General features: G+C 38.3%; 1 protein-coding gene across 8 annotated transcripts in view; it reads right to left on the reverse strand.

The window, feature by feature from the left end:
• Ddhd1 (DDHD domain containing 1) overlaps positions 1 to 12,315 on the reverse strand; it is a 74,799-nt gene that overhangs the window by 29,099 nt on the left and 33,385 nt on the right. For 2 of the 8 annotated variants that reach the window (XM_042284711.2, XM_042284713.2), the window contains exons 2-5: positions 9,690 to 9,863; positions 8,975 to 8,995; positions 2,818 to 2,919; positions 1,308 to 1,436 (exon numbers count right to left, since the gene is read on the reverse strand). In XM_042284711.2, the coding sequence (XP_042140645.1) occupies positions 1,308 to 1,436; positions 2,818 to 2,919; positions 8,975 to 8,995; positions 9,690 to 9,863 (426 nt within the window). The remainder of the gene's footprint in view (positions 1 to 1,307; positions 1,437 to 2,817; positions 2,920 to 8,974; positions 8,996 to 9,689; positions 9,864 to 12,315) is intronic. The other 6 variants (XM_076544840.1, XM_042284712.2, XM_042284716.2 and 3 more) reach the window with 3 other exon arrangements.

The following is a 12,315-nucleotide window of genomic DNA, read 5'->3' on the forward strand; positions in this document are numbered from 1 at the left end:
CTAGCACTTGGGAGGTAGAGGCAGGTTGATCTCTGTGAGTATAAGGCCAGCCTGGACTACACAGTGAGTTCCAGAATAGCCAGGGATATATAGTGAGACCCTGTTTCAAAAAAACGTCAAAGAGAGCTTGCTAGTCAAAAAGTACACACATTCAATAAATGTTTTGAGCTGAAGATGTAAAAAGGTACTCCACAAAATGAATACAACTATAAACAATATAAAATATTCAGATACATTTATAACAAATAAATTAAAAGAATGACATAATAACATTTTATTAGATTTAAAAATTAATTTTCAAACCTATTGAGAATACTCTATCTTCCCTAAACACTCTTTTAAAAAAATGTGTGTGTGTGTGTGTGTGTGTGTGAGAGAGAGAGACAGAGACAGAGACAGAGACAGAGACAGAGAGACAGAGAGGGGATATATGGGAAGCGTGCGAGGTCAGGGGATAACCTCAGGTGTTCGGGGCTAACTTTCCACAAAGCGGCCTCTTGTTCTCTGCTGCACGATGCTAGGGTAGCTGGCTCTGAGCTTCCCGGAATCCTGCCTCAGCCCTCTGTCTTGCTGTAGTAGTGCGAGGAATATGGATGCATACTATGCATCTAGCTTTTATGTGGCTTCTGAGACTTTGAACTCAGGGCATCACACTTGAGTGGCAAGTGCTTTTTCTCTATGGAGCCATCTACCCAACCCTTCCTTTTTCTTTGGTAAGACTACTTCAGCAGGGCGGTGGTGGTGCACATCTTTAATCTCAGCACTCGGGAGGCAGAGGCAGGCTGTGGCCAGCCTCAATCTACAGAGTGAGTTCCAGGACAGCCAAGGCTATTACACAGAGAAACCCTGTCTCAAAACCCTCCCCCAACCCCCGCCCAAAAAATTCCTAGAATAAATAAATAAATAAATAAACAACAACAACAACAAAAACAACTTTAAACTGTAAAAGGCCAAGAAACAATTCCTTTAGCAAAATTCTACAAAGAGTTGTGTTGTTTTTCCCACAACCACTCTTCCCTCCTCCACTGAAAATGAATCTATGACAATATGGCTTCTGTCCCAACAATTCCAGTCCCCAAACCCACTGTCCCTGAAGACACTTCCAGCCTCCCCTTCCTTTATGCCATGGACCAAGTGCCATGTTCAGGTTTCACTGTCTCGAGGTAGACTGCTTTCACATAGTTAAGAGTGAGTAAGTTTTGCTCAACAGGGTTCTTGTCACTGAATTTAACTTCTACTTAAAAATACATTAAAAACGGAATATGAATTATATACTTTTGAGAACGCACAGTGACGTGTCACAATACCTTTAGAAAACCCCAGTTTCTGGGTTACAGTCCTTGCGATCTTGGACGTCGTGGCATCACTGTAGAGATACACCTCATCCATGCTGTGCCAATCCACATGATTCCGACTCAGTTTGAAACTATGAACAGCTGTTGTACAAAAGAGAGGAATTTCAAGTTCTCCAAGACAGATTTTTCTTTGTGTAGAAAATCTTAACACTCAGGTTTCTGAATCACTATTACCATGTGCTTTAGTTCAGTAGAGAAAATTTCATTAAAACCATGTGTCACATAAGCAATACACAGACCTTTATAAAAGATCAGCAATGTCACGAGGAGCAGAAGAGTGACTGGCATGGTACTGAGCTCTTGGATATAGGTGAACTGGCTTTTGGTTATGAAGGAGTTGCATCCCTGGGGGATATGACTCCTCTTTCTGAGGGGTACACACCTATTTAAAAGTTTTCAATAGCTCTGACATAGAAACTTAAGTTCTCCTCCTTCTGTTGAGTTTACTGAAAAAAATTAAGATATGTAAAAATTTCACTCAATGCGAAACAAAAAAGAGGCTGATTTGCTAAAACACTAGTGATTGGCAGGGTACACCTGTTTTACCTAAAGATGAGTTGTTTTAAGAATTAAGAATAGGGGCTGGAGAGATGGCTTAGGGGTTAAGAGCGCTGACTCTTCTTCCAGAGGACCCGAGTTCAATTCCCAGCACCCACATGGCAGCTCACACCTGTCTGTAACTCCAGTTTCAGGGCACCTCGACACCCATGGCAAAAACACAAATGCACATAAAAATAAAAATATATTAAAAAAAAAAAGAATTAAGAATATATTCATTCTATGTAAGACGGTACAGTCCTGGTCAAGACTGTAAGACATGCTGAAGTAGTGTGTTCCCCATGAGAAGACATGGCACACTACAAGAAAATCTACTTCTTAAATTAACAAATACCTTAGTTTGATGAAAACCAATTATATTTTACTTACCTCTCAGGATATGTTAATGACTTGTACATATGTGTACGTGTGTATGTGTGTGTGTTGTGTGAATGTATCTCTCACAGGACTAAGATTCAATTAACACAACACACACTAACAGCTTTAGTTCCATACAATGCAATCACAGGCTCAGACTTTTAATTTAAAAGCTTTTCATAAATTAAAAGAGTTTAATAACTTTTGCAAGGGCTTAACAACCATTTACAAAACAAATTATTGTTAATATAGTTCTGAGCTCCGTATGTTTAAAAGACTGAAACTATATGATCAAATATTTAGAGAAAAGTATAAATCTAGCCAAAGTTTGTTCCTCTGCAAATCATTTATATATTGTCTTAAAGTGGAACATCCTAATATTCAAACATCTTAATGGAATACAGTTTTTATATATACGTATAATACTGTAAACCTAAGCCAAACAGCGCAACAGAGACATTTTAAGAAAAAACTAGTACTTCTAAGCTTTAAGCACAACTGAACTACAGCCGGTGTGAGCTACACAGAGAAACTACGGTTACTGTACCTTGGGAACGCTTTCGCTTAAGACCTGTGGCATCTGTACTCTCCTTATATCCTCTCCATTTGAACAGAGAAGGGAGGGTGAAGGGAGGGAGGTGGTAGACAACTAAGAAAGCAAAAACACTGAGCTTCAAAGTACATTTAAGTGAGTTTTTCTATTTAGCCTTTTCCTTTTAGTCTTAACTTTTAAAAACTACATTTGACAAACATTATTCTAAATGCTTTTTAAAATACAATTTCTAGCTAAAAATTGGTAAAACAAAAATTAGTTTAATGTCTGTCAAATATATGCTCTACTTGTATTGAAAGGAACAAAGGCAAATAATATCTAAATTTATCAGTGACAGACAATTACATGATCATTATTTAATTCCTTCGCATAGCTACAAGAAATGCATGGCATTTTTGAATGCTAAGAGATTTATAATCTATTATAAATCTTTATCTTTATTTGTGATGACACAGCCAAGAGGTGATACACAATTTGAGAATACAACCATATTTTAAACAGCTAATTCAGCTCCCCTGAGATACCACGGTATAGAGTCCACTGAATGCTCTCCACACTAAGGTATGATGGCTTTAAGATTCTTTAAAAGCAAGGCTTCCTATCTCAACTGAGAAAGTTGTTAAAAGACTTAAAAGTGAAAAATTTTTCTAAGAAAATCATAATGGAGGCTCAACTTTCAACTATCCCTTTTAGAAAGATTAATGATAACATAACAAAAATAATCTCATTAGAAAAACATACGCTGTGCTGTCTTGTGGGCATTAAGCAGACAGCAGAGAAAAGCCAGGCACAGACTGGAGATTTGACGAATCAGTAGATAACCTTAAAGCCAACATGTTCCTTGTCGAATCTGCTAGTTATATGTCGCTGATAACATTCCTTATATTTAAGTAATTATTTAGTATACTTGAAACTAAATTTTAAAGATCAGTTTACTACGTCAGGTAATTATCAAATTTTTATGATTTAGCTAAAATTTATGTTTTAATACATTTAATTTTCACCCTCCCTCCCTTCTACATGAATTTGACATTCAAAGGTTAAATACTGCTCAAATGAAAAAGAAAATCTTTAATTTCTGTTGTATATACGATTGAAGTATATGCAAATATTCATGCAATAAGGGTTTTGGGGAAATTCTTACAAAGCATTAACAACTACAGCTACACATTAAATGACTACACCTACAAGCAATTAGATGGCTTTAGGACCATAAACTAGGGCTAAAAGCTGGATGACAGCAGAACTATAGGACGCCTCTGACATAGGGAAAAGGACACAGAAGCAGGCTTCTTCCTGCCCACGTTCTTTCGTGTGCCTTCTGGTCAGTCAGGAGCAGAGGTGTACTTAGGCCAGCAAAGGTGTTAAGCCAAATAAACTAGGAAAGCTGCTAATACAGCTAAGGGGTCAGACTAATATAAACTTGTAATTCACTACATAAAGAAACAAAGACTAGATTTTGTAGGTTCAGTGGTAAAACGAATCTGAACCAAATCCCACATTTACCCAAAAGAGCTCTCAGGACACATATAAGCCACCTGACACTATAAAATTTTGTAAGCACTTTCAGAAAGCTGGTCAGACACAATGATGAATTCTTGCCTTTTAAAAACAACAGCTTAACTCTACAAAGATAAACAAACATCATTACAAAGCTTTTTGCTCCCAACAGAAAACTGTACTTATTTAAAACATTTTTATAAAATTAAATGGTTATGGTTCTTTACCTTTACATCTTATTTTCATTTGAAAATCATTTGCTACAGAGCTTAATTCTTTGAAGCCCAAACACAGAATTACAGGTATTACTTTTCACAAAAAAAAAAAAAAAAAACCCTTTACAAACTAGAGATCACTCACAGGTAAAGGAGGCTTAGGTTCTAGGCAGTTCTATTTCCTTTTGTTAAAATACATTTTGTTAAAAATAAAGTTTAGTAGTTCCTATGTACTATTACAAAAGTATTCATATATTCCCAGTACAACTGAAGGCACGGAGGTATAAGTTGATAGCATTAAATAAGATGTTTACATATTAAACATCTTGTTCGGTAATGAAAAAAGACTGAAATGTTAAATTATTTAGAATCATTTCCTTACTAATTAACCTTTCAAGAAACTTTCTTCACCATGTAACTCTGAATACAGTAGTTTATCAAAAAAACATGAATAGAGTAATAATTCCTACAAGAGAGATACACAACTACTTTTTCCTTTATGAAAGCCAACTGTCTGGAAAACCAGTACTCTTCTTTTAGATAGCACTTGCCCAGGCTGCCTCAAACGATCCCTTGTTGTTTCCTTCCAAGCAATCAGAGTCCAGATATGTCCCATGATGCCTAGCACTGATCTGGAAAATTCTTTCTCTCAGGGAAAGCAGGTGGCCTTGTGCATCTCAAACTTGCTAAGTACAACCAAACTCTAGCACTCTTTCTTGGACCTCAGGTAAATTAATTTGAACAACTGATAAAAAAATTAAATCATAAAGTCACAAGCCCAAACTAGAAGATGGGAATCTTTGGTCACCAGAGACAGAGGAGAAAGCTGGTTCAAGGGCCGGAACACCTCCACTTCATACCCCACCCCCCCCCCAAAGGGTCTCACTCTGTAGCCCTGGCTGACATGGACCAGGCTATCCTCAAACTCTTGGGTTTTCTGTTCTAGGACCCCATCCAGAAGACCAGGTGGTGAGGTCTGAACACAGCAGGAACATCTATTTGTGATGTGGTAGAAGAGCCCTCAGCTTGTTTGTCTCATGTTTCTTTTACTACAAAATTGAGGTTGTGCAGTTTGTGGCCAGAGTGATGCACAATATTGATACATTTAGGCCAGCTTTTAAAAACTACTGTATTTGCCTGGATAAACTGTAAGGGAACGAAACAACAATTGTGCACTAAATGTATTTTTTTTTGTTTTGTTTTGTGAGACAGGGTAGCCTGTCTCAGTAGTTTCTCTGTGTAGCCCGGGAATTTGCTCTGCAGACCAGGCTGACCTCAAACTCAGAGACCCACCTGTTCCTGCCTCCTGAAAGCTGGGATTAAAGGTGGGTGCCACCACTACCTGGCAAGAATTACTAATTTGAAGGCACAATTTTATATATATTAGTCATCTTAAGTAAATGGATGGGCTCAGATTAGTTACTGTGTTAGATAAAAATTTCCTAGCCTTGGGGTTGGAGAGCAGGCTCAGTGGTTGAGAGTGCTTACTGCTCTTGCAGAGGACCTGAGTTCGGTTCCCAGCACCCACATGGCAGCCTCTTCTAACCCTGCCGGGCACACAGGTGGTACACATAAATACACTCAGCCACACACATACAGATAATTTATCCGTCCTGGCTATTAGATGAGGTAGGAGAGTATTTTCATTTTAGTTCTCAGAGAATTAAGTTTCAAGGATCTAGGTGACAAAGCAGGTTATCTTTATTTGGATAGTTATACCAGACTTCCATCAATCTAGCTCAATGTTTATCTTCAGATTAGTATGAAACTCTAAAGGAGGTAAAAACTTAAAACATATCCAATCCATCTGTGGCAACACTTACACTAAACAGACATGGTCAAAAAAGTGGGAAGTTATATCTTATTTTAATGCTCCCGAAGGCAAGAACTTCGTTTCTTTGGGATTCCATAAAATACTGGAAGAGTTCCTGCTTCTAGTATTTTTAAACATTTGTATTTATTGGACGAGACTCTTCAGACAGCCTGTTAATAACTCCATGGCACGTTCTTCCAAACTGTCTGGATCCACTGTCCGCTGTTCCTCTTTGCACTCAATCTGCTCACTATCCGCTGGCTCTCTCCTCTCTAAGATACCCTGAACACTCCGTGGGTGGCTGCCTTTATATTTCTCCCACAAAAGTACCTAGCAGAACCGGGAGGCATTGACAATCTTTCTAAAGGAAGAGCCAAAGCTTTATCATCACATGAAAATATTTAGTTGAAAAGGGTATTTTTCACACCAAAAAGATTGAAATAGAAAATTTCAGAAGTTTAGAAAGAAAGATGAAATAATCAGGAGTATATGTTTTAAGTTTGAGTTATTTTCCCCTAAATGGTGGCTTTTTGGAGGGTAAATGTTGTTTCTATAATATCACTGTAAAATACACTACCAAATTTCCCATGATCTTCAACGTTAAGTGTCACACCTTAACCTCTGAGTATATATTTATCATAATACCAAATAATAGATGAAAGGACTGAAAATTATTGAACTAACAATATGATAAATCTTTATCTATATATCACAATGCAACTAACATTCTCATTACAAACCGGAGTGGTGGTATATGCTTGTAATCTTAGCGCTTGGGTGGTTAGAGGTTAAGAGGTCACACAACCACATGGAGAAGTCAAGGCCAACTGGGACTACATGACACCGTTTCAAAAAAAAAACAACAAAAAAACAAAAACAGATTTGTGAGGCAGTGGTGGCACATACCTTTAAACCCATTACCTGAGGCAGAGGCAGGTGGATCTCTGAGTTCAAGGCCAGCCTAGTCTACAAGGGCTACACAGAGGGACCCTGTCTTAAAAGACTAAATAAATAAATAAAACACATATATAAACAAACATTTCTTCTAATGAATGTCAAGGAATCATTTTAAAATTATGACAATGTAATGCATTATTTGTTTTTCTTTCCGCTCTTTTTCTCTCCTTTTGTGACATAGCCCTGATTATCCTGGAACTAGCTATGTAGACTAGGCTGACTTTGAACTCAGGAGGGCTGGGATTAAAGGTGTGTACCACCATGCCCAGATGAACATGTTATTTCTAATTAGAATTTCATGTGGATCCTTAAAGATACCAAACAATATTGTTACACTAGTTGAGATTGACCCCCTCCAACACACACACAGAAAAACCCACTCTTACAAATAAACTGTGTTCTTTTTTTTTTTTTTTTTTTTTTTAACCCCACAAACAGGATTTCTCTGTGTAGACCCAGCAGTCCCAGAACTCACACTGTAGACCAGGCTGGCCTTGAACTCACAGAGATCTAACTGTCTCTGCCTCCCGAGTACTGGGAGTAAGGCATGTGCCACCACTGTCCAGCATAAACTGTGTTCTTATGAATACTAAGTTTGGGCACTTTGCAGAAGACTGAAGTATTTGTTACATTTAATACTTAGAAAGGGAGCAGAATATAGAGTTGACATGAAAATTAATTTATTGTGAATATGATTCTAAACCAGTGAGATGCAGGGATGACAGACGAGAACTCCACGAAAGGGGAAGAATGTATGAGGAAGGGGACACTTCCTCCTAGTTTGCATGTTCCCCGCCCTTCCTCCAAGCCCCGGGCTCTCAAGCACTAACAGTAAGGACCCGGGGTGACAAAAACGATTTTGTTATACGAATTGCTATTTTTGAGGTAGAAAACTTAGGAAGAAAACAGTTCCCGAACTGCACTTTCTCTAATAGCAATGTTTTATGCCGAAGTTTCTGTCATTCACACACTGAAGTAGGTTTGTGGTGATTCTGGTCACAGTGGTAAGAGATTTCATTCCTTAACTTCAAATCACAGATACATTTTCAATTCCTGCTGCACAAGAGAGCAATACTATTTCTCTAGTTATTAAAATCTTAGCTGCAGGCACAGCTCTTACAGAGAACCACTTTGTCTACACTGACGGGTAAAACCTTTAGCCTAAATCTACAGCAAAATAAGGATATACTTGAGTCTACAAATTAATAAAGTGAGATAATGTATTTAAAACTCAGAGTATGGTATCTGCCAATTGTAAAGCATCACATAACGATAGATCTCACTGGAAATTTATCAGTTAACCAGACTTAACTGAGCAGACACAGGAGCTAAGGTAGCGAGTGTTACAGATTCTTTTCTTGTGACCAATGTACGTGCTTATGTGTGTTCAGTGACATGACAGACAGTTAAGAACAGAAGCAGAGAGGAAAACAATGGACCACAAGAGAAGAAACTGGATCGAGGTCTGAAGACAGTGAAGAACTACATTCTGTGAATTACCTATCAATACTGGGCTTCTTGCCTTGAGAGAGGTTTTATGGGGAAAGGAAAAGGATGACCCTGAGTTCAGCAGGGCTTGCCAAAAGCCTCCCAAACAAAGGCAAGCACAGAGGAAGAAACACTCTAAGTATCTACATAGTCTAAGCTACCTGGACATTGTACTCACCAGAATAGTTGATCCCACTGCCTGCATTAAATGGAATAATAGAAGGATTTTTAACTTTACCACATATTTTGAGGTTTATTCAAGATTCAGACACATACTGAAAACATGGCAACCTTGGCTATTATATAACATTCTAACTGTTGAAACATATTTACTTGCTGAGTAAGGAACTCTAAAAAGAAGAATGTTTTAAATTAAAAACTGCTATTTATCTTCCAAAGAGAGTTAAAAGACACATAAAAGCAATGCTGACTTTTAAAACTCATGAAAAGAATCAATATTAAAATACTAATAAAAGTGCTTTTTTAATATAGCAGCAAGGTTTTTTTTAAAAATAAGTTCTATTTTCATCGATAACTCAAATTACCCTAAATGACTAACTTGGAGTATAATATAAACAATTTGTACCAATATTATATATTTTGTTAAACCTATGTACTAAGTAAAATAATCCAGATATTCATAGTAACTTTAAATTCTAGAATAGTAAAGTATTTAAAAAAAAAACAAATTTAGAGCTGGGGGATATAGTTTAGGGGCAGAACACTTGCCTAGTATGCATAAGGCCTGACCCCTAGCACCTCAAATAACGTCAAATTTAGTACATTCTAACCCCTCCTGAGTTAGTGTTACCAAACTTACCAACTACTCTAGAATCATCAACTGCTTACTTACTTTTACAGAACGTATTAAATGTATTAAGTGGTCGTCTTACCATCTTTTCCATCTATGGGTTTTGACACTTCAATATCAAAGTTTTCTTGCATCTGCTGACCTCTAAAACAACTGAGATGTTCTTGCTCAATTAAATTACTTTCTTCTTCTTCTAGAGGCTGCCAAGTTCCATCAATAAACCACTGTCCACGCATTACTGGTATTTTATCAGCTTCTGAAAAAGAGACATCACAAGGTCAGCTTCTCAAAAGGAGACTTAGCTACAATTTTGCATTCTACTATTGTGATTCTCCAAACAGACTTTAATGACCCAATATAGTCATTTAAGGTAGAAATACATCCAGATTTCAAGTCAGGGTGTGATTGTCCTGTTCATTTCAGTCACGGTCTCACTCTGGAGCCTTGGCTGGCCTGGAACTCACTGGGTAGACCAGGCTGGCTTCATGCCTGCAGCTGCTCTCTGACCTCTGCCTCCTGAGTGCCAGGTTGGCAAGTGTGACACTAACCTGACTAGAGTATTTTACAGACATCAGACTAAATTATACTACACAGTACACCCAAGTTGCTTTACCATTCAGAAGATAGATGAGCAACTATCTATATATTTGAGGCCCTAAATAACCCAAAATTGGAGGTTAAAGGTTTTACTGTAAGACTTTGTTGGTAGTTCAAAAGCCTTTGTGGTAGTCTGAATGCAACTGGCCCCCATAATCTCCTAGGGAGTAGCACTATTGGGAGATGTGAGTGTGGTTTTACTGAAGTGGCTATGGCCTTTTTGGAGGAAGTATGTCACTGTGGGAGTGGGCTTTGAGGTTTCCTATGCTCAGGATACTGCCCAGTGTCTCAGTTGACTTCCTGTTGTTTGCATATCAAGAGGTAGCCAGCACCATGTCTGTCTGCACACCACCATGCTCCCCACCATGATGATAATGGACTGAACCTCTGAAATTGTAAGGCACCCCAATTAAATGTTTTCTTTATAAGAGCTGCAGTGATGCCGGGTGATGGTGGCACACACCTTTAATCTCAGCACTTGGGAGGCAGAGCCAGGCGGATCTCTGCGAGTTTGAGGCCAGCCTGGTCTACAGAGCGAGATCTAGGACAGGCACCAAAACTACACAGAGAAACCCTGTCTTGAACCCCACCCCCCCAAAAAAAAAGAGTTGCAGTGGTCATGTGTCTCTTCACAGCAATAGAAACGCCAACGAAGACAGCCTTATATTAAGGTGATATCCCAGATGCAGTGTTTAGAAACTGTACATACAAGGGCTGAGCTTTTTAGGCCATGTTGGAATACATGTGTTTCCAGGTAGAACACAAGGAAAAATAATAAGGCAATTGTAGTAAATTTCTCATCCATTTAGAAAAAAATATATTGAATAACATTTTTTTAAATAAATACTGTTACCAGAAGCCTAAGACCTTTGTTTATTTTAAATAAACCTCACTAGTAGTCATCTTGAATCCTAAAAATGCTTACAAAAAAAGCAAACACAGGGCTACAAGTACTATAGTAGCAGAGTACTTGCAGAAAACACACCAGGTCCTCAGTTCAACTCTCAGTACTACCAAAACAAAAAACAAAAAACAAAAAACAAAAACAAAAACAAAAAACAAAGCAAATAATAACTGCCCCCTCAAAAACAACACTAACAAAAGAAATCAACCAGAATTAAACTAACATTACCTTAAAAGTAGAAGCAAAATGAAAGACACATACACACACACACACACACACACACACACACACACACACACACACACAAACACATGGAAATAATCTACAGGCAAAACAAAAATATACCTTAAACTTTCCAACAGTTCCATTTCTAGTCATAACAATGCAGCTAATTTGAACTGTAGGCTCTGATGAATGTATTAGTTTTGTCAATATCATTAGTGTATAAACTGATGGCATGAACACTCTATGGTATGGTTAGGTCTTACTATGCATAAAAGAGGGAAACTATCCATGAGAAAAAACAGCCAGAGGCATCTGGAGGAGTCCAGAACAAGAGAGAGAAAGAAGCAGACAGTCAGGGCGATCTGCAGGAAGGAGAGAACAGCAGGGGATAGAGGCTGGAGAAAGCAGAGTGAGAGCAAAGCAAGGGCTGAGACCCGTGAGAATAGCTGGGTTATAAGGAGGATGAAGGGGCGGCAAGAGACTGGTTTGGGAGCTTGGAAATGTATAACACATACTAGTGAGTAGAGACTGAGGGAGCCTGGAGGCTGCCACTGACCTAGGTACACTGATAGGCATCACAGCTATGCTAATTGGACCTTGATATGCTGATAGGGCCACAGGTATATGTTAACTGGACAGCCAAATGTCCCTGCTGCCCGAGGTAAGGGAAATGGCTCCTTCTGGCAGGTGAGAACTGGCCTCACAAGTTCCTGAGGAATGCTGGCTTTATTGAACCACCAGAAAGCTTTCCATAGTTCAGGCTGACTTCATTTCTAGATATCCGGACTGCTGTTTGGAGTTTGGGGAATTGGAGTTTCCTTTGGACCTGAAAATTGGAACTTAGACCTTTGGCACAAAAGGGATACAGACATAAAAACAACAAAAACAAAACAAAACAAAAAACCAAAAAACTTCTGTAATTCTAAATTTCAATTAGGAATATCAACATGAACTACTGATGCCTTTTCTCTTTCTCTTTCTC

The sequence above is a fragment of the Peromyscus maniculatus genome, chromosome 9 (assembly GCF_049852395.1).
Source record: "Peromyscus maniculatus bairdii isolate BWxNUB_F1_BW_parent chromosome 9, HU_Pman_BW_mat_3.1, whole genome shotgun sequence".
Taxonomy (NCBI): Eukaryota; Metazoa; Chordata; class Mammalia; order Rodentia; family Cricetidae; genus Peromyscus; species Peromyscus maniculatus.